Genomic DNA, 24269 nt, shown 5'->3' with positions numbered 1-24269 from the left:
TAGTTGGGGTTGTAGCCAGCAACATTACCACCATAGTTGGGGTTATAGCCAGCAACATTAGCACCATAGTTGTGGTTATAGCCAGCAACATTAGCACCATAGTTGTGGTTATAGCCAGTAACATTAGCACCATAGTTGTGGTTGTAGCCAGTAACATTAGCACCATAGTTGGGGTTGTAGCCAGCAACATTACCACCATAGTTGGGGTTATAGCCAGCAACATTAGCACCATAGTTGTGGTTATAGCCAGCAACATTAGCACCATAGTTGTGGTTATAGCCAGCAACATTAGCACCATAGTTGTGGTTATAGTCAGTAACATTAGCACCATAGTTGGGGGTTGTAGCCAGCAACATTAGCACCATAGTTGTGGTTATAGCCAGTAACATTAGCACCGTAGTTGGGGTTGTAGCCAGCAACATTAGCACCATAGTTGTGGTTATAGCCAGTAACATTAGCACCGTAGTTGGGGTTGTAGCCAGCAACATTAGCACCATAGTTGTGGTTATAGCCAGTAACATTAGCACCATAGTTGGGGGTTGTAGCCAGCAACATTAGCACCATAGTTGTGGTTATAGCCAGTAACATTAGCACCGTAGTTGGGGTTGTAGCCAGCAACATTAGCACCATAGTTGTGGTTATAGCCAGTAACATTAGCACCATAGTTGGGGGTTGTAGCCAGTAACATTAGCACCATAGTTGTGGTTATAGCCAGTAACATTAGCACCATAGTTGGGGTTGTAGCCAGCAACATTAGCACCATAGTTGTGGTTGTAGCCAGCAACATTAGCACCATAGTTGGGGTTGTAGCCAGTAACATTAGTACCATAGTTGGGGTTGTAGCCAGTAACATTACCACCATAGTTGGGGTTGTAGCCAGCAACATTAGTACCATAGTTGGGGATGTAGCCAGCAACATTAGCACCATAGTTGGGGTTGTAGCCAGCAACATTAGCACCATAGTTGGGGTTGTAGCCAGCAACATTAGCACCATAGTTGGGGTTGTAGCCAGCAACATTAGCACCATAGTTGGGGTTGTAGCCAGCAACATTAGCACCATAGTTGGGGTTGTAGCCAGTAACATTAGCACCATAGTTGGGGTTGTAGCCAGTAACATTAGCACCATAGTTGGGGTTGTAGCCAGTAACATTACCACCATAGTTGGGGTTGTAGCCAGTAACATTACCACCATAGTTGGGGTTGTAGCCAGTAACATTACCACCATAGTTGGGGTTGTAGCCAGTAACATTACCACCATAGTTGGGGTTGTAGCCAGCAACATTACCACCATAGTTGGGGTTGTAAATAACAAAAAAAGGCACAATATCGTGACTGGAACAATATACAAGTAACCCGCACATGGAAGAGAGGAACTTACAACTGGAACCACTTACACAGCAAAATGATAAGAGGCAGGATAAGTAAGTAAGTAAGTAAGTAAGTTTATTCAGATATACACAAATACAGTTACATAGAATTATCATACATAGCAGCATATGTGTAGAGAACCTAGGATAACCCAAAAAAGTCAGACAGAGTGACTTATTTCTATTTATTTATTTATTTATTTCCATTAAGGATATGTCTTGCTTATTTTACTTATTACTTATAACATCCATAACTACTTGTAAGAGTATGTATGATGAATCTCACGTTTATATGTATATATATATATATATATATATATATATATATATATATATATATATATATATATATATATATATATATATATATATATATATATATATATATATATATATTATTGTAAAAATTGTGCTATAATATTAATTATTTAAATTTGAAGTACGTGTAGTATGTTAAGGCCGGTAAGTATAAGTTAGTTAAGTGTTGATTATAGTGAGCTTAGTAAGACTACTAGACCATCTACATTAATAACTTCCCTAATGAACACACCAGTCATCACCAAGACTAAATAAAAGTCTAAATAAGACTAGTGTTTGATGGTGAGAGTTGAGTGAGGGTTTAGAGCACACAGTTGCAGCTGCTGGACCACCACACGTGCACCTCCAGCCTCACTCTGGTAATTGTTACATTTTGGTCTCCAGTTTGGTCTCCAGTTTGGTCTTTATCACTACAATAATGATGTGTTGATGATGGTGATTATGTGTGCTCATTAATATTGATGTTAGTAATGTAGTCACACCTGAGATATACAATACTTGAGTCTTCTACAACAACCACATGCAACACTAACATGATTTACCTATAAATATACTATATAATTATCATACATAGTGTAAATTACCTAGGATAACCCCCCCCCCAGGTCAAAGTTATTTATTTCCATTTGGGTCCTTGAATTTCTTTGGGGTCCTCAATTGGGGACCCCAAAGTTACTAACTTTTATTTGGGTTATCCTAAGTAATCTACACATATGTTACTATATATGGTGATTTATGTAACTATTTATGTATACCTGTACCTGAGTAAACTTAATTGACTTTTTTTGGTGGTTATCCTGGGTAATTTACACATATGTAAGACCATTGTCAATATTGAAAGCTTGATGTACCTAAATTAACTTATTGTTTTATCAAGGGTGAGGGAACTTATTCACCTAGCAGTAAGTAGGTACCTGGGTGTTAGTCAGCTGGTGAGGGTTGCATCCTGGGGGAGACAACTTAAAAGCTTAACATGAACAAAATCTTCTACCCAGGATAGCTCAAGAAAGTCAAGCAGTGTGGCATATTTTACACTGAGGTCTTATGGTCCTCTTACTTAGTATGTGACGTGCAGTCGTCACCTAATATTCAGTTACCTACTTATGGTTAGGTGAAGGGGGGCACCAGGCAGCATAAGGAAATATACCTAACTTTCCACTCACTCCAGAATTAATCCCAGATTGACCAAGGTTTCTGACCCTCTGGGAATTATAAACTAAATAATCTCAATGGAAATAAGTCACTTTGAATTGTGGAGTTATTTCCTAGGTAATTTACATTATGTTTGATAATTATTAAGTTTATTCAGGTACAGGTACACACAAATAGTTACATAAGTTATCATACATAGCAGTATATGTGTAGATACGTAGGATAACAAAAAAAAAGTCAAAGTGACTTATTTCCGTTGGAGTCCTAATGTGTACCTGTGCCTAAATAAACTTACTTATTCTGTGGAAGGCCTATGAAGAATAAAAGTCTATAACCTAGCTGGAATAATTATGATCAGTCCAGTATTTGGAGTGGAAACTTTAGATGATGTCTGTCTTGGACCGTCAAAGTCATGACCAAACGAGAAAATTGGAGACAATAAGAAGTTATGTGAAGAGGTGAGGAGAAAGTCAGAAAACAGGTCAGGTGAAGCAAAAACCAGAAAATAGGGTATTGAAAAGAAATACTGTACATTAAGGTACTGTATGGTTATTATTGATAAGATTCCCTGGTCCTAATTCAGCACTATTTCTTTTCAAAATCTTGCAAAATTGGTGTGCCTGTCCAGGAAACATTTATTTGTTATGGAAACTGTTATTTATTGACATGTCTGTCATAACTACAAAAGAAATTTTACTAATAAATAATCATAATAATAATGATGTGACCTGGCAGTGGTTGGTCACTAGTTGCAGCCTCACCACCACCAACCAACACTAGGACACACCTCACTGTCTTTTATCATTTAACCTGATTTAACCTAGAATGGTAAATATTGATGGAAAGATCGATGGCAGACTGGGTAGTAGTGTCAGCCAGGCAACAACCAGTTACCCCAATGGAAATAAGTCACTCTGACATTTTTGGGTTATCCCAGGTTCTCTACACATGTGCTGCTATGTATGATAATTCTATGCAACTGTATTTGTGTATACCTGAATAAACTTACTTACTTACAATGTCTCAGTCACTCACTCTCACCTTGTCATTCACTGAGTCATTACTATTCTTTTTATTGCATTATTGTGGCTGATGTGATGATAATTTCTACAGCAAAAAAGTGTTTCCTGCCCAACCACATCAATTTCAGACAATTTCATTTGTGGCCTGGTGGTTAAAGCTCTCGCTTCACATGGCAAGGGTCTGGGTTTGATTCCCAGCGAGGTTAGAAACATTGGGTGTGTTTCCACTGGTTGTCTATATTCACCCATCAATAAAATGGGTACCTGGGTGTTAGTTGACTGGTGTGGGTTGCATCCTGGGACAAAACTGACCTAATTTGCCCAAAATGCTCTGCATAACAAGCAGCTTTCTATATAGTAGTAGTATGTCACTGATGTCAGCTATGGTGTGTATACCTTGTACATGTGCTTGTACTTGTAGAAATATTATTACTTATTATATTATTATTATAAGAAGTATTGCTTAATTGGGACCAGGGAATTTTGTCAGTATTAATCTGCTGTATGTATATTAATGAAGAGCTTGTGGCTAGCAGTAAAAACCTGGTTGATCAGGCCATGTTCCATTGCAATGCTTGGTCATGGACTGGGCCACAAGGGCGTTGACCCCCGGAACACGCCCTCTAGATATACAGTGTATAGCTTTTCATTTGGATGACCATATTTATTAAAAACTTAATTATCCCTTGTTTTAAGACCCATTATTTTTATAATGGATACATAATTCTCACAGACTCTTATATTCCCCCAATGAAAAGCAGGGGTGTCACTAGCACGTTAAGAGACCATACAATAAGTGTCAGGGGCCCGAGACTGTTCAACTGCCTCCCAGCATACATACGGGGGATTACCAACAGACCCTTGGCAGTCTTCAAGCTGGCACTGGACAAGCGCCTAAAGTCAGTTCCTGACCAGCCGGGCTGTGGCTCGTACGTTGGTTTGCGTGCAGCCAGCAGTAACAGCCTGGTTGATCAGGCTCTGATCCACCAGGAGGCCTGGTCACAGACCGGGCCGTGGGGGCGTTGACCTCCGAAACTCTCTCCAGGTAAACTCCAGGTATACCATGTGAGGCTTGTTATACAAAATGTCCATGAGAACTGCTGGAAGAGGAAATAATGGGTGCATTTCCTCTTCCAGCATTAACCCGTTCACTGTTGCAACTCTCAAAATTAAGAGTGTTGACAGTGTCACAATATAAAAAAAAAAAAATCTGAAATGGTAGAAAATCTTTTTCTGAAGTAATGATACCAAAAACACAAAATTTGATGGAAAACTTATGGAATGACGCAAGAATAAAGTTAGCAGTTTGGGTACAATTTATGCATCGGGGATTTCGTTGCCCGAGTCCTATTTTAAGCCAGTTGCAATGTTCACTTCAGCTAGCTATTTTGGTATTATAACTTTTGTTCTTTAGAGTGATCATCAGAAACAGCCCATTCATCTATCAGAACTACACTACCCTTCTTTAGGAAAATTGCTAAAACTTCAAATATTTCTACCAGTTTGTGGCCCTTTTCAAGCTGCTTCCAGTCTGAAACCAAACAAAATCATCTGTACTTCAACAGTATGTCTTCTATTTTATTAGTTTTTACCAAGAAACAGTCAATGAAACTATAAAAACAAACATCCTATAAAATACCTCAAAATTACTATTTGAAACTAAATACAGTGGACCCCCGCATAACGATGGCATCGCATAGCGATTTTTCCGCATAACGATTACTTTTATCGCAAAATTTTTGCCGCGCATACCGATTAAAAACCCGCATACCGATTTTCGTCCGAGACGCGTCCAATGTGCCCTCAGCCAGCCTCACATGTGCCGCTCCGTCCCATTGTTTACCAGCCAGCCTCCGCGGTAACATCCAAGCATACACTCGGAATATTTCGTATTATTACAGTATTTTCGGTGCTGTTTCTGGAAAATAAGTGACCATGGGCCCCAAGAAAGCTTCTAGTGCCAACCCTGTGGTAAAAAGGGTGAGAATTAGTATGGAAATTAAGAAAGATTTTGAAGGGTTTGGGGCTAACCCTGAGAAGCCTATGCCAGTTGTGGAATCCATTGTGCCTACTTCAAAGATTAAGGAAATGTGTGCAGAGTGGGTTGAACTGCAAACCTTTATAGATGAAAATCACCCTGACACAGCTGTTGCAAGCCGTGCTTGTGACTATTTCAATGACAATGTTATGGCCCATTTTAGGAAAGTCTTGAAGGAACGGGAGGTACAGAGCTCTATGGACAGATTTGTTGTGCGACAGAGGTCCAGTGACTCTCAAGCTGGTCCTAGTGGCATTAAAAGAAGAAGGGAAGTAACCCCAGAAAAGGACTTGCTACCTCAAGTCCTAATGGAAGGGGATTCCCCTTCTAAACAGTAAGAAGATAATGCTCTCCCCTCCTCCCATCCCATCAATCATCACCAGATCTTCAATAAAAGTAAGTGTCATGTAATTGTGCATGCCTTTTTCAGTTTGTGTGTATTAAAATTAACATTTCATGTGGTAAAAAAAAATTTTTTTCATACTTTTGGGCGTCTTGCACGGATTAATTTTATTTCCATTATTTCTTATGGGGAAAATTCATTCGCATAACGATTATTTCGCATAACGATGAGCCCTCTTGCACGGATTAAAATCGTTAACCGGGGGTCCACTGTACAAGTTCATGCACTGCATGAAGCAGGATTTTTTATACATTGCACACTCACTGCACAGACCTGTTCTCTCATGTCTAGGCCAAAATTTACCACTCTCGGCTTATTTGAAGGAGCCGAGCTCAAAATATAGACCTACCATGAGCAATACTGATGTCGGTGATGTAGATCTACGTGAGAGACAGTGAAAGGGTTAACTAGTGTGGGTAGAAATAAGATCTTTTTTGCAGTTTTTTAAATGGCATCCCACAGTTTTGCTTTATGTATATGACAGCATTTTACTTGTATGGGTTAGAGCATAGCCCTTGAATGAGTTCGTATATTCACTCATCTTTATTCACACCATTAATACCAAGAATATATTTCAGATTGGACAGTGTTGGAGAACATGGTGGTCTTTGTGTGTGACTCATGTGGAGCATGTCTGAAGAAGAACCAAGTGGATACTCACTGGAATAGAAGATGCTTCAGTAGAACCGTCTCATGTATGGACTGTGGCAAAACATTTAGGTTAGTAATGCTAATCATACATGGGGTGTTTAATGTTTATTTTAATAGTGTTCAAATAGTTTTATATTGACAGCTTTTAATGTGGTGTAGCATAGCTAACCTGCCTTAAGTGTGTATAAGTATTTATTTTGGGTATATGTACTGTATTGCTGAGTGACTTTTTCATTTTATTGTAATTAAAATGTTGTTGGTTAGTTTTAGGTTTTATGTTTATGATACATGATATTGTATTGCATCTATTTGCAGCTTTTACATGCTAGGCAGTTAACAAGTGATCATATCTCATGTTGCACTACAAGGATAGAGTTAATCCAAGATATCATCTTTATTCCAAGATGCCCGGGATATCCCTGAGATTTTGAAATAGAAATGAAACCTAGAATCAACATGTATTGTTTTCTTGTGAGAATTTATACACTACATATACTGTATAATATATTTGTATATGCTTCATAGTGGCATGCTTTCCAGCCTTCTTATGTTTGCCCTTTATTATATTTGTCCTTATTCCATTGACTAGGTGTTTAGAAGGGTCAGTTGTCCAGAAAATTAGTACACTATAAACAGTGAACATTAAAATGGTATAAAATACCGACAGGTTGTTAGGTAAGACACATATGCAACAGTTAGGTATCTTTATTATGAAACGTTTCGCCTACACAGTAGGCTTCTTCAGTCAAGTACAGAAAAGTTGATAGAAGCAGTATTCCATAGTATGAAACTATGGAACAATGCTCTTCTCCAGACTGAGGGACTGACCACCTCAAAACTTTAAGGGTGATGGACTGATTACATCGTCTTCAAGTATCTTCTGCTTCTATCAACTTTTCTGTACTTGACTGAAGAAGCCTACTGTGTAGGCGAAACGTTTCATAATAAAGATACCTAACTGTTGCATGTGTCTTACCTAACAACCTGTCGGTATTTTATACCATTTTAATGTTCAATCTGTCAGACACTGCAACACAAGGGTATCTTGGTACAGACCTGCAATCAACTTCGACAACTTCCACTAGTGAGAGGGGCTGGATTTGAGAGGGACCTGACTTCTCAACATCTGAGTTCTTACCTCTCCTAGTGGCCTACGTCTCACCTCTTGGTGCTATAAAAAGCTCCATCCTGTCACTTCTTCTCCATATTGTTTCATACTATGGAACAATGCTCTTCTCCAGACTGAGGGACTGACCACCTCAAAACTTTAAGGGTGATGGACTGATTACATCGTCTTCAAGTATCTTCTGCTTCTATCAACTTTTCTGTACTTGACTAAAGAAGCCTACTGTGTAGGCGAAACGTTTCATAATAAAGATACCTAACTGTTGCATATGTGTCTTACCTAACAACACTATAAACAGTAATCTGGTAAATGATCAGCTCTTTAAATTTCCTTTCACTCTTTAAACAACTGAGTCTTCTGTCTAGTGTCCACTTTTGTATATTGTACATAGAAAGTGCAGATAACCAGCATTACTTGTTAAACGAATCTTGCACTGTATTTATTGTTTAGATACAGTGCTTATCTGTACTGCTGTGGTGCTACTACATGTATTGTATATTAGTGATGATTAATAGAAGGGAATATGCTGTTATATGTAAAAAGAAGAGGGACTGTATAATGGTGGCAACATTTTTGTAAAGTGTGAAGCATAAGTGGAGGCCGGAGGTAGTGGAAATGTTATGTCTGAGATCAGTGTGTAATGTGAATATTGTGCAGAGAATAAATAGAGATTAGAAGATTTGTGGTAGTATACGAGATATAATTCAGAGAGCATAGAAAGGGTTGCTAAGAAAGTTTGGTCATTTATATAGACTGGGATAAGTAGGTTGATTAAGATGATGTGTAAACCTGGAATGACTGTAAAGTAGTGTAGGGGACATGCAGGGAAGGACTGGAAGGAGTTACAATATTAAATATCCAACATGCACATGGGTGTACTTGATTGAAGTGAGTATTTTTTTTATTTGACATGCTGTAGAGCAGGGGTCCGCAACCTTTTGGAGAGAGAGGGAGAGACAGCTGTGCAATCTCTCGGAGGAAGACCTTGTTATTAAATGTAATATAAATTTTTTTTCTTGAACTCAGGGTTGCCATTAGTTTTTTAAACCAATTTTGGCCTAATTCTAGTAATACTTAACACAGTTTATGACAAATAATTAAATAAACATTACATGTGTATTACTGAATGCAGATACCTACTGTACAGTTATTTTACCACCAGACAACAAACTCAAATGAAAAACTCTAAGGAGGGAGGATACAAAGTAACTTTTGTAGGGACTGCTTAACCTTGAAGTGAACTACTGCATATATATTCCATACTAATTAGATAATTAGTAGTTAAGTTGGCGGGCCGGACAGAAACCTCACGCGGGCCAAATGTGCCCTGTGGATCAGGGATTGCTGACTCATGCTATAGAGTATAATTTGTGTGAAGGGATCTAGGAAAACTGGTTGTCCAGACTTGAGTTTTGGGAGTGATTACAGAGCCTATACTCTGAAAGATGGGTGGGAATAGAGCAGTTCAAAGGTTCATATGAATTGTGATGTCTACATATTTGTGGACAGGCAGCTTTTGATTGAACACTGGTGAACGTGTTTCCTTTTTTGGCTCTTCCTTTCCTGGTGGGAAATGGCTGATATTCTAAACAAGAATTAGTCAGCAAATTTTTGCCATTGTCTTCATTTAAAATGCCATACATTTATGCCCATAGGGAACAGGAGTATGCAAGTCATTTGAAATGTATAACTGAAGCTGAGAAGTATGGTGGGAGCCAGTATGTGGCCAAAGAGTTGAAGGGCGAGAAGAAACAGGAAGCATGGATAGCAAAAGTCAGAGAGCAAGTGGCCAAGACACACAACATGGAGCCACGTCTCAAGGAACTCCTTGACCACATCACTACCTTTACAAACATTCCTCGCAAGAAGTCAAAATTTGAGGTAAGAAAGGGATGAAAGTTTCTCCATTATAAACCATGGAAGGAGTATACCTGAAGGGTGTTCCAGGGGTCAACGCCCCAGCGGCCCGGTCCATGACCAGCTCTACAGTATTTCTATTGATGACTCTTAAACACTCATCAGCACAGTCAAAAGTCCTACTTGTATGAGACAGTATGTATGAGAAGTGACTCATGAAATCATAAAAACAAGATTGTAAACAAACCACGGTACAGGTGGGGTTAGAATCCATGGCGAGTGAGTCATAAATCTCCAGGCCAATGCATAAGCAACTGGGCCGGCTGGTTACAGTAAGATTCATCAAACTGGGGAGGTTAGCATTTCCTGCCAATGTGACCACAAATAAGGAATAAATTTATTGTGTATATACACTGATAAATCCATTTTGGTTTAGATTTACCATCTTTATACATGTAGTTTGCAACAAATGAAGATAGAGATGAATAGTACAAAATACCAACAAGATGGAAAAGTGAACACAAATACAGTATAATGCAATTTGTTATTGACGCTGTTTTACCCCACATAGTGGGTTTTATCAAGTCACAAACAGTCTGTTTGTGACTTGATAAAACCCACTGTGTGGGGTGAAACATCGTCAATAAAGATTCATGTTATACTGGATTTATGTCTATGAAAAAAGATAAATAAGTAATGAAACAATTTAAGCCATTTATATTAGGAAAATGTGACCAGTACAAATGGCTAAATATTATATTTAAAGCTGCTTTATAGTGAAGACTGTAAATGAAAAATAAAAATATTCTTGATATTTTTTAGTTAACATTGAATTATTTTTTCAGCATCTAACATTAGAGCTTTGATTCACGAAATTATAATGACACTATTGTAAAGAGCTCACTGAATGGACAAGATTCAAATCCATGGCAAGCTAGTCCTAAAATTGACAGGCTAGTGCCCTAAAGACTCCACTGTGCTGGCCTAATAAGATTCATCCTAGGTCGCTTGAGTGCTAATTTTAGGTCTAGCCTGCCATGGGTTAGAATCCTGTCCACTTCATTCGTTAGAGCTTGATATTATTCTTTGCATGCGCTTCACAGCTACAGGATAAATTAGTGCTCCTCCACTGTCTTAAATTTAGTGAGATAAAAAAGTATGTACACCTACCATCCGACTTACGACCTGCTCGACTTACGACCACTCGACTTACGACCACTCGACTTACGACCATGTTTTTTATGCCAAATTTCTGGGAAATAAACAACTATTTGTGTTGTACACAGTGTTTATCCTAAACCTTACAGTATAAAATACAGTACTAACAGCATAAAAAGTAAAGTAAAACATGAAATACCAAAACAAAACAATAAAATAAAGTCATTACAAAAATCTTTTGTTGATATTCAGTAGTAAAGTTCGACTTACGACCATTTCGACTTATGACCGGTTTCTCGGAACTGAACTTGGTCGTACGTCGGATGGTAGGTGTATTACTTTTGTAGATATAAAATTACATAAAACCTATACTATTAAGTAATTCTGCATGTTTATTTTAGTGTTCGTCGTAATTTAATACGGAACTTTGTTTTTGTTTCACCTACCAGCTACAGTTTACAGGATTAATATTTTCCAAAGTATGTTTTAATGTACATATGTAGATATATCCTAGGTAGTAGGTTGGTAGACAGCAACCATCCAGGGAGGTACTACTGTCCTGCCAAGTGAGTGTAAAACGAAAGCCTGTAATTGTTTTACATGATGGTAGGATTGCTGGTGTCCTTTTTTCTGTCTCATACACATGCAAGATTTCAAGTACATCTTGCTACTTCTACATACACTTAGGTCACACTACACATACATGTACAAGCATATATATACACACCCCTTCGGGTTTTCTTCTATTTTCTTTCTAGTTCTTGTTCTTGTTTATTTCCTCTTACTTCCATGGGGAAGTGGAACAGAATTCTTCCTCCGTAAGCCATGCATGTTGTAAGAGGCGACTAAAATGCCAGGAGCAAGGGGCTTGTAACCCCTTCTCCTGTATATATTACTAAATGTAAAAGGAGAAACTTTCGTTTTTCCTTTTGGGCCACCCTGCCTCGGTGGGATACGGGCAGTGTGTTGAAAGAAAGAAAGAAAGATGTAGATATATACAGTGGACCCCCGGTTAACGATATTTTTTCACTCCAGAAGTATGTTCAGGTGCCAGTACTGACTGAATTTGTTCCCATAAGGAATATTGTGAAGTAGATTAGTCCATTTCAGACCCCCAAACATACAGGTACAAACACACTTACATAAATACACTTACATAATTGGGCGCATTTGGAGGTGATCGTTATGTGGGGGTCCACTGTTTTTTTTTTTTTTTTTTTTTTTCAACGAGTCGGCTGTCTCCCACCGAGGCAGGGTGACCCAAAGAGAAAGAAAATCCCCAAAAAGAAAATACTTTCATCATCATTCAACACTTTCACCACACTCACACACAATCACTGTTTTTGCAGAGGTGCCCAGAATACAACAGTTTAGAAGTATATACGTATAAAAATACACAATATATCTCTCCAAGCTGCCAATATCCCAAACCCCTCCTTTAGAGTGTGGGCATTGTACTTCCCATTTCCAGGACTCAAGTCCGGTTATATAAAATAACCGGTTTCCCTGAATCCCTTCACTAAATATTACGCTGCTCACACTGCAACAGATCGTCAGGTCCCAAATACCATTTGTCTCCATTCACTCCTATCTAACACGCTCGCGCATGCTTGCTGGAAGTCCAAACCCCTCGTCCACAACACCTCCTTTACCCCCTCTCTCCAACCTTTTCGAGGACGCCCCCTACCTCGCCTTCCTTTCCCTACAGATTTATATGCTCTCCATGTCAATCTACTTTGATCCATTCTCTCTAAATGACCAAACCACCTCAACAACCCCTCTTCAGCCCTCTGACTAATACTTTTATTAACTCCACACCTTCAACTAATTTCCACACTCTGAATTTTCTGCATAATATTTACACCACACATTGCTCTTAGACAGGACATCTCCACTGTCTCCAACTACTGCCTCGCTGCAGCATTTACAACCCAAGCTTCATGTCCACATAAGAGTGTTGGTACTACTTTACTTTCATACATTCCCTTCTTTGCCTCAGTAGATAACATTATTTGCCTCCACATATACCTCAATGCACCACTCACCTTTTTTCCTTCATCAATTCTATGATTAACCTCATCCTTCATAAATCCATCTGCTGACATGTCAACTCCCAAATATCTGAAAACATTCACTTCTTCCATACTCCTCCTTTCTAATTTGATATCCAATTTTTCTTTATCTAAGCCATTTGATACTCTCATCACCTTACTTTTTTCTATGTTCGCTTTCAACTCTCTACCTTTACACACATTCCCAAATTCGTCCACTAACCTTTGCAATTTTTCTTTAGAATCTCCCATTAGCACAGTATCATCAGCAAGAAGTAACTGTGTCACTTTCCATTTTGTATTTAATTCCCCGTAATTTAATCCCACCCCTCTCCCGAACACCCTAGCATTTACTTCTTTTACAAGCCCATCTATAAATATATTAAACAACCATGGTGACATTACACATCCCTGTCTAAGACAGTGATAATATGTTCAATTTTGGTGTTTCAGAAGTTCCTGTTCAACAGCGCCAAGATCCGTAGTGGCATCCTCGTGGATAAAGCTTGGGAAGTATTCCAGTCTGCGAACAACATCCAGAGTCACAATGGTAAGGACCAGGAAGTTGAGGAACCTTCTACAACTGCACCACAGAACAATGATAACCCTGATCCCTCTACAGTGGATTGCAATGGTAACAGCAAGCTAAACAAAAGAGAGAAAAAGATGGAAAGACAAAAAAAGCAGAAAAAGAAACAAAAGAAGGATAAATCTGTAGAGAGTACCGAAGAAGCGAGTAAACCATCGAAAAGGAAATCTGAGGATGATGAAGCTTTGGAAGAAGGAGAAGGCAGAAAAAGAAAAAAGGCAATGGATTCAGCATCTCAAGATACTCAAGAAAAGAAGAAGAAAAAAAGGAAACAAGCAGATAATGATGAAAATGAAGTTTCCACACTCAATGGAGATCACATTCAAAATGGAGAAGATGAAAATTCTAATAAACTAGAGAGTATAGCAAAGCCTTCAGGTATTTTCAAGTGGAAGATGGCAATCTCTCAGATATTGGAAGATGCCCCAGAAAAGGGCATGAAAATCACCAAACTGCAGAGGAAAGTACTCTCTCTCTATTATACAGCCAACAGTGACACAACTCATGTGAAATCGGAAAATGAAGTAGCTGCTATCCTGAAAAAAAAATTGGAAACACGAAATGACAAATATATAGTTTGTAATGATCGAGTCAAGCTAAGGACTCTGAATTAAAGCATTGTCTTGATGTTTTTATAATGAAATGCATAATATTACTCTGACTAATGTTATACAGTAGTCAATTTAACCATTTCAGGGTCCAGAGGCCAAATTTCAAAGTGTACACCAAAGTCTAAGAATTAAACAAAAAAAAAATTTGTTATTTTTCTTATGAAATGGTAGAGAATCTTTTTCTGAAGGTAATAAAGCAAAAAGTACGAAATTTGATGGAAAATTGACAAAACTATGCTCGCAAATTTTGATGTGTCAGCGATATTTACAAATCAGCGATTTTGCCAACTTTGACTCCCATTTTAGGCCAATTACATTATTCCTGTCGACCAAATTCTTAGCTATTTCACTAGTATTACTTCTATCGATTGAGGACAAGAAATCGCCAAGTCAACTGTTTCAACTACAAAATAAAGTGATTGGAAATTGGTAATTTGGCCAATTTAACACAAAGTTCAAAATACGTATTCTGATTTCAAAATAGGGTCCAGAATAAACAATGTAGGTTTTCCTGGCACTAAACTAACATTTCCTCTGTTCATTAGTTATGTTTTGAGGCTTTACAAATGAATTCCATTTGGATTTTTTATTCACATAATGAATTTTTATTCAAGCCAAAAAAATGGAAGATTTACTGTTATGCAGTATTGTAATAATTGTATAAATATCATCACCACATTTGTGAATGTATATTAGACTCACCAGCTGGCGTGTATTAGACGTGTGAGGTCGTTTGTTTACTCTTGAACATCGGCAAAAATTTAACATTCTGCTACTTTGAGCTCAGTTTCAAGGCATTTCTAGTGCTAAAATCAATCAAAATCATCTGTATTTCTGTAATATGTCTTCCATTCTATCAAATGAGACCAAGAAATCGCAAATACAACTATAAAAAACATGAAAAAACACTGCAAAGTCAGTTTTAATCGAAAATCACGGTCTCGGCTTTTTTCTCTCATTATACACTGTGCTGCAGGATTTGTTTTATGTGGTGCACACATACCACAGATGTATTCTCTCATATCTAGGCCCAGATTTACCACTCACAGCTTATCAGAGTGAGCTGAGCTTATGGCGTAGATCTACGGTTTGGACCCTGAACGTAAAGCCGTAGATCTTCGGCACGGACCCTGAAAGGGTTAAGGACTACCATCAAGGACATTGCAGTCCTCCTGCAATAGATGATGACTACGCATTTTCAAAAAACTTATCTAAATTAAACAAGTTATTGGTTTTGAGTGTTCAAATAATAGCTTCTATAAATTTACACAATTTGTGAGTCTTTTTTAAGATGAATTTATTTGCTTTTGAATATGGTATTGTATCTTTTTTTAATCCTTAAAACTTTACAGGTTTCACAGTTAATAATTTGGGTAGGGTCACAATCACTCCTGGGTGAATGAGTATATCCATATATATCATAAGGTATATATAGGTTTTTGATTACATGTATATACATCTCTGCTATATAATGGATCCAGGGATGGCTATTCTCCCCGATAGTCTGGTCTTAGACAAAATTTCCTAAATTTGAAAGGAAATTTTACAAGAATAAGAATTTCCTTTTAACACACTGGCCAACTTCTACCAAGGTAGGGCAACCTGAAAATGAAGAAACACTTACCATGTCTCACTCCATTACCATCGTCTTGCCAGAGGCGCATCGACATCACAGCTCTGATAACCCTCCAGATTGCAATATCTCCACCCTTCCTTCAGAGTACAAGCACTGCTTCCCACCTCCATCACTCAGGTCTGGTTAGCCGGTTTCCCTGAATCTCTTAATACACTAACCCAAAAATTTGGAATGGAAGGTAGGTGACATTTCAGGTTCATTCTGGGTCATTGTCCAGAGGCGAGTGAAAAAGATATGGGAAAAGAGCAAATAATTCAGGTCTGGATAGAAAGATGAGACGGTTAAGATAAGTAAAATCACACATTTTTAAGAAGAGAGCATTTTACAATGTATTTTACTGGCAGTGGTAAGCATCTACAGAAACAAAATTGGGGCCAAAATTCAGAGATATGTTGTGTATAAGGACTGATTCAACAAGACAGTATCTGTGAAGGCTTGGGAGGGATAGCTAATTTTGGAGAAAGGTCAGCTGTTGTATGACATTGGCCACTAACATGACAAAAAACTGTTCCAGTCATGGTATTGCAACCTGTCTTGATGCTAATAAATAAATGGGCCAGTACATAAAGGCATAAGAGATTACCTGTTTGAATAGAGGATCTACCAAGTGAGCCATATAAGGTACAGTATCAGATAATCATGTCTACATTTTAGTGTACAGTGTTTACCTTAGAGGATAGGCTGGGTATCGAGGTTTTGCTGTCATGTTACTAAATTGGCTAATTTAGTAGTCATTCATATTCAAGACGACATCATGTGAACATTTATTTATAACACACAATAAACTTGTGATTTACTGCCTGTCATGTGGTGAACTGCACCTTTATACCAGAAAGAATGTGAAAGCCTACATTAGCTTTGGTATGTGTCTGTTTTGTTGGAGCTGAGTATGAAGTCTGTTAGTGGTGAGTACCAGTGCAGGGCTGGCAGGAAAAACATATACAGTGTTCACAGCAAAGGAAGCCTTTTTATTTAATACAACTTGCCTATAAGGAGGCCTGTTATAGATGGAATATTGCATTTAATAAAAGGTCTGCTTTTCCTGTGTATGTGTGTTTATTTTTTTTTCAGCACTTGTCAGTGCACTGCCTTACTATAACTACCCACGGCTGCACAGTGCTGTCTCATAATTATATATACAGTGGACCCACGGTTTACGATATTATTTCATTCCAGAAGCATGTTCAGGTGCCATTACTGAACGAATTTGTTCCCATAAGGAATATTGTGAATTAGATAAGTCCATTTCAGACCCCCAAACATACACATACAAATGCACTTACATAAATACACTTACATAATTGGTCGCAGTGGGAGCTGATCGTAAACCGGGGGTCCACTGTATTTGCAAAGTATCCACCAGTGTATACACCTATGAATAATTATCCATCCATACATCACCTGCCTTAAGCTACATTTATTATCAACATGTGATAAAATAATTATAGTCACTTAAAATTTAATAATGTTTGCTACAGATACAACTGTGTTCTGTTTTTTATTACTTTTAAATTTGTGGGAAAGTGTGAGACCCATAGCGACCATACTGCACCTCGGGAATGGGAGGTGATCAGGTTTGATTTGAGGAGAGTAGCTCCAAGTCCTTGGATCAATAGCCATTTACTCCCCCTCCTTGAAGGGATTATGTATATAAAAAAATATGTGACATGTTATCATGACAACCTGGAATATTCCTGCTGAGAACTAACTGCTTGTTGTCTTCACTTGGTGTACTAGTGAAGAGCTCTTGATCCAAGGAATTTGTGCTCATCCTCCTATTCACAGATTTAATCTAATTACCTTCAATTCTGCAAGCACTGTTTGACCCATACAGATTTATCACTTCCTTGTGAATATGTATAACTATTGTTATTATTATTATACTACATATTCATGTTAAATCTACAGGGGTGATACAGCACCTGTAAATGGGAAGTAATCAGATGTATTCTGAGGTAAGGAGGAGTAGATCCAAATCTTTGGATCAGGAGCCTTTCACCAGCATGAAGGCACCTAATTTGAAAGGAATGTTTCTGTTGGTTCCAAGTCTTTTTGCTTCCTGGCATAAACCCTTCATTTTTATCCCTCAAAATTGTTTAGTAACATAGAATATTAAATTTGGCTTACCATCTTGCTAATTACATCTAACAACACAAGCAATAACCATTGTACTGGTCTAGAAAGATGAGAGAACTCTCTCACACACACACATATGCAGTATGTATATACATGGCTGTTAAAGCAGCTCCACATCCATTATATCCAACAGGTAACCTGTGACGTCAAATGCAAAACCTCGATTGACATTTAGTCTCTTTAGCCTTATCACCTGATCCCAGAGTTTAGAAATTTAAAATTGACTTGGTAAGCAAACTTAGTTTTGCTTATTAGTGTAGGCATTCACAGGACTGAACGTGTGTCGTAATGCTGTATAGCCCTTGTGGCTTAGCGCTTCTTTTTTATTATAATAATAATAATAATGGTGTGTCGTAAGAGATGAATTGGTTGCGAGAATTTACCGGCATTAATTTTTGTCCTTGCCGGTACCCAATACCTTGGTATTGTCTTTGTTGGTTTAAGGTTTAAAAATTACCGTTATTTCCATGAATAATTCTGCATTTTATTTGCAAAAATCTCTAGAAATTAAAGAAAATTAATGTTTGATATCCTTTGTACAATTGTATAGTGTATCAAAAATAATATAACATCAATCAGTGTTGTATAAAAAGAATAGTATTAGGATTTCTTTTTGATGTTATTTGAATATTCCACTTCTACCACCCTATCTTTTATATTTTCACAAATATTATGTAATATGGCACATAAGGCTTGAAAGATAGATATGGAGTATACAGTACATGAAGTCTGAGGGATACACTACAAGTACATAGTTCCAGTGCACATACCCAGAATACAACAATTACCCCTCTGACCTGTAGCATTGAGTTGCTCGAACAGAAAACTAGCTGTCCTGGGATCCTTAGTTACCCTGGAGTATATTTGGAGAGGGTTTCAGGGGTCAACGCCCCTGCGGTGTGGTCTGTGACCAGGTCTCACTGGATCGGCCTGATCAACCAGGCTTTTTCTGTTAGCTTAACACAAACTGACGTACGAACCACAGCCCAGCTGGTTAGTACTGACTTTGGGTACCTGTCCAGCACCTTCTTGAATACAACCAGGAGTTTGAAGAGTCTTTTTGCCTGGCTCCTCGAGGAACTTGGATACGTACAGGCTTTCTCCATGGGCTGAGGGTATCTGAACCTGTAGAAACAAACATATGATCTGAAAGTTCACCATATTTTCTAGACTTTTGTGACTGAAGCAGAGAGTTGCCCTTCCTTCCTCCCTGCTGCATTCGAGTGTACATTTTGTTTTGTATAACTGTTTTGTATTTCTGTTGATTGCACTTTTCTGGATCCAACTATAATAGATTTGTGGTTAATACTGTAATATGTACCTTATTCTAATATGAATGCAATTCTCATTTTCTTTGAGATTTTAGATAAAATTTTGTGAAATAGATAATTGTATAATGATTTGGTTAATGCTGAGGTTATTCAGCCTTCATTTTTAATTACAACATAAGGAAAAGTAGTTACGTATTTATTGCCCATGTACGTATGCAGAATTACGCTTAGACAGTACAATGTTGATCCTTAGTCATGCAGCGTGAGGCATGATAAAGTTATTTGTTAAAAAGAAATATAAAAGGTTAAAAAATATCCAGAAATCTGCCTCCATCTTCCGAGTATTGTTGCAGTTGGAGTGGTAACTGATATTTGTATCTGTTAAAAAGCTCCACAGATTACTGCCCCTGCTCTAAATCCATTTGGGTCATGAGAGTACCTGTTTATTTTGATACAGTACTGTCATAATGGAAGGCTTGTGGGGGTAAGTGGTGCATGCTGACCAGTTTTACTGGTACTGTGCTCTTCATATGGTATATATGATATATATTTATTACTGGTATAGTACTTTCATAAGATATACTTAGTGTGATGTAATACATCTTTGCATACTAATTTATATTTCATTCTGAGTGGTAACTGAAAATGCTGTATGTGGACAATAAACATTTTAATTAAATGGTAAACCTATTTAATTTACTGTTCCTGGAGAATGAGGTAATAAGGTTAGATCCAAAGGGAAGGATAGCTCCAGTTCCTTGGATCAAGAGACCCCTCTTCAGAGGCTGATCCCTCAAGGGAGGTTCCTTGATGCTGGTGAGGGGCTCTTGATCTAGGGAATTGGATCTGTGCTCCAGTTCCCTTAGCGCTTCTTTTTTGATTATAATAATAATAATCCTGAATTGAGCCTAATACCTTCCACCCCCCTCATATGTGCTGTATAATCCTATGGGTTTAGTGCTTCCCTGTGATTATTATAATAATTCAAAGGCTGAAGAATCAGTTAAGATCTCATTCCCCAAGTGCTATACGATCATTGTAAGTCATTTTTCCAGATGCTGTATAACCCCTGTGGGTTTAGTGCCTACTATGAATGTTTAATGCTATATAGGTTAAGCATTGATCCCTCTGGGTTTACCCCTCAAGGGAGGTTCATTGACGCTGGTGAGGGGCTCTTGATCTAGGGAATTGGATTTGTGCTCCAGTTCCCTGAATTGAGCCTGAATACCTTCCATCCCTCCCCCCCCCACATGCGTTGTATAATCCTAAGGGTTTAGCGCTCCCACATGATTATAATAATAACCCTCTGGGTTTAGAGCTTTTCCATCAATATTGTTATATGCCAGCCATATTTTGTATTACCAGACACAAACAGTGCTTTCTGCCTGAGATTTTATTATCATGAGTTACTCTCATTAACCCTTACAGGTTTAGTACTTATATGAATTATATTATTGTTCAACCCTTGTGGGTTTAGTGCTCAGTTTTGATTATAATATTACTCATCAATTGAGGTCCTTTGATGCAAAGAATTGAACCTATGATCTATGTGATGCAACCTGATTGCCTCACAGGTGTTGGATGACTCCTACGGGCTTAGCGCTTCTCCCCACCCTCTATGTGTGTCATAATTACTTTCTTGACTGGGTGTAACATGGCGGCCCATTCATGGGAAGTGCCACACCCCTGTGAGTTGTAAAGTACCTGAGGAAACAATGGCTGTTCCATGGAAGGGGAGGATGGCTTCAATTTCTTGGATCAAAAGCTGTTTAGTATCAGGGGACCTGCTCTCTCCCCTTCCTTGGATCTAACTAGATTGCCTCCCATTCTCTAGGTGCTAAATGAAGTCTTCGGATTTAACACTTCCTAAATAATATAACTGATGTAAGTGAAGAGCTGTTGTGCCAAGGAACTGACGCTATCCTCCCTCTCCTTGGATCATACCTGATTATAACACATTTGCTAGGCACTAAATGACCTCTATAGCTTGCTGATAGTATCAAAATAGATGAACTAAACACTTAGGGGTCATCTAGTACTTAAGGAATAGAATTCAGTTCACAGAGGGAAAGGCTTGCACCAAATTATGAAATCAAGAGCACTTCCTGGCACCAAGGCACAGCTCGTAGATCTTTAAAAAAGGTTATTGCCTTGATGCTGAAGGGCTCTTTGTCCCCTCAAGGGAGGTACCTTGACGCTGGTGAGGGGCTCTTGATCTAGGAAATTGGATCTGTGCTCCGGTTCCTGAATTGAGTTTGAATACCTTCCATTCCCCTCCCCCCGACAGGCGCTGTATAATCCCTATGGGTTTAGCGCTCCCCCATGATTATAATAATAATGAAGGGCTTTTGATGAAAAAAGTGAAATATCTAATAGATTATTTACTCTTATTGGTTGATCGTCTTTTATTTATTTATTTATTTATTTATTTAGTAATTTGAGCATACATACAGAGGTACAAAAAAATACAGGTAAGAGCAGCATGCCAAAGCCACTTATATGCATAGCATTACGGGCTGGCTTAAAATTAACTTAAGATTAACTAAGCAATGATGTAATCAGTGATAAAACATTATTGTAAACAGATAACTATAAAGCACAAATGAGTATTACAAAGACAGGTCATATGGTTGCTTGCATTGCTGTACATTCAGTAGAATGGAGTATTCTGTTAGGTAGTGTATTTAAAAAATAATAAAGTTAGATTGGGTTTTAGGTTTAACATTTATGTGATATAATATAGCAAAAGTTATGATGATAATCTCCGCCGCCCTTAATACCCCATTTTCCAAAACAACCAATCAGCAGTCACGTTCCAAAGCTTTCAGGTATTCACGCGACTGTCATACTTTACAATCACCGTGATTGGCTCTTCTGCCTCATGTAAATACATAGTTTCTACCAATGAACTGAGAGATCTTGAGTGACGTCACTTGGGAGTTGGTCACCATAGCAACCTGCACTTATGACTTGCTGTTGACAATTTGTTGTTATATTAATGCCAATAGATGGCGTTGAATATTTTGTATACAGAAATATTTTATTGACTTGCTGTTTGACATTTTCTGTATACAATATATTCAACGCCATCTATTGGCATCAATATAACTAACAAGTTGTCAACAGCAAGTCATAAGAACAGGTTGCTATGGTGACCAACTCCCAAGTGACGTCACTCAAGATCTCGTAGTTTATTGGTAGAAACTATTTATATACATCAAGTAGAACAACCAATCATAGTGGTCGTAAAGTATGAGTCTCGTGAATACCTGAAAGACTTGTAACGTGGTTGTTAATTGGTTACTCACTTTAGCTCTTTGCTAACTAAATGAAGATATGAAAAATCGTGTTCATTTGTATTTATCATGAACCAAAAATGCTAAGAATAGTTTGTGGGACAACATTCAATAAATTATAGAATAAAGATCATGCCTAATGGCATTATTATTATTATTGTTATTATTATTATTATTATTATTATTATTATTATTATTATTATTATTATTATTATTATTATTATTATCTCTGAAAAGCTTAATTCATATGGGTCATACAGAACCTCGAGAATAATAAGTCATAATCAGATTCAATCCAAGGTAGGGGAGGATTGGAAGAATTCCTTGGATCAAGATCCCTTCCCTGCCTAAAAGGCATCCATTTTAAGGCCGTTTAACAAGGGGGTTGTCTTGATAATGTTGAAGGGCTCGTGATCCAAAGAATTCGAGCTGCCCTTCTCTACCTTGAAACAAACCTCATTACTTCCCGATATTCTGTTCTTTACTAATCTTTCTATATTTCTTACTTCATAATTAACATAAAGGAAAACTCACTTGAAATACATTATTTATTCTTATTGATTAACAAGATTCAGTAATTTATTAGTTGATTGTTGAAAAGAATAAATTTAAAAGCAATATATAAAGAAATTTTGTGATAATCTTTCTTGTTCATATACTACACTTGTTTCTGATGTTTACATTACTAAAAACAACCAATTAGCAGTCACGTTACAAGTCCTTCAGGTATTCAAGGGACTGTCATACTGTACGATCACTGTGATTGGTTGTTTTACTTGATGTTTATAAATAGTTTCTACCAATGAACTACGAGATCTTGAGTGACATCACTTAGGAGTTGGTCACCATAGCAACCTGCTCTTATGACTTGCTGTTGACAACTTGTAGTTATATTGATGCCAATAGATGGCGTTGAATATTTTATTGTGTACAGAAAATGTGAAACACAAAGTTTACACACCAAATACTAAATTATTCACCTCAGTAACCCTCTCTTATTTACTGACTTGCTGTTTGACATTTTCTGTATACAATAAATATTCAACGCCATCTATTGGCATCAATATAACTAACAAGTTGTCAACAGCAAGACTTAAGAGCAGGTTGCTATGGTGACCAACTCCCAAGTGACATCACTCAAGATCTCTCAGTTTATTTATAGAAACTGTTTATAAACATCAAGTAGAACAACCAGTCACAGTGATCGTATAGTATGACAGTCGCGTGAACACCTGAAAGGCTTGTAACGTGACTGCTAATTGGCTTCTCAAATTAAATCCTGATTTACAGCTTTCCTAAATGCCTTACCAGAAACATTGGACGTGTTTCTTTCCACCTGTTGTCTATGTTCCCCATCAGTAAAATGGGTACTTGGGTGTTAGTCGACTGGTGTGGGTCGCATCCTGGGACACTGACCTAATTTACCCGAAATGCGGAGCATAACAAGGGACTTTCTATATAGTAGTATGTCATTGTTATCAGCTAGGACTGTATACCTTGTACATGCACTTGTAGTAAAATAAATAATAATTATTATAAAGCGTCAAGAATAATTTTTGAAATTAAACTATTTGTTAGAGAATTAAG

General features: G+C 37.7%; 1 protein-coding gene across 2 annotated transcripts; it reads left to right on the top strand.

Annotated features, from left to right (window-relative positions):
• The first annotated feature begins 1799 nt into the window (after nucleotides 1–1799).
• Nucleotides 1800–20072, top strand: LOC128697472 (cell growth-regulating nucleolar protein). 2 transcript variants are annotated; one of them, XM_053789185.2, is made up of 4 exons: nucleotides 1800–1829; nucleotides 6879–7020; nucleotides 9733–9958; nucleotides 13597–20072. In XM_053789185.2, exons 2-4 carry the CDS (start codon nucleotides 6899–6901, stop codon nucleotides 14344–14346), a joined length of 1098 nt encoding a protein of 365 aa, XP_053645160.1. In that variant the 5' UTR covers nucleotides 1800–1829; nucleotides 6879–6898; the 3' UTR covers nucleotides 14347–20072. The 2 variants fall into 2 exon arrangements, with proteins under 2 accessions (XP_053645160.1, XP_053645157.1); XM_053789182.2 differs by lacking the exon at nucleotides 1800–1829 and adding an exon at nucleotides 1840–2044.
• The last annotated feature ends 4197 nt before the right edge of the window (nucleotides 20073–24269 follow it).

The sequence above is a fragment of the Cherax quadricarinatus genome, chromosome 44 (assembly GCF_038502225.1).
Source record: "Cherax quadricarinatus isolate ZL_2023a chromosome 44, ASM3850222v1, whole genome shotgun sequence".
NCBI lineage: Eukaryota > Metazoa > Arthropoda > Malacostraca > Decapoda > Parastacidae > Cherax > Cherax quadricarinatus.
Note: the sequence above shows the minus strand (reverse complement) of the source record. Positions and strands in the feature narration are given on the sequence as shown.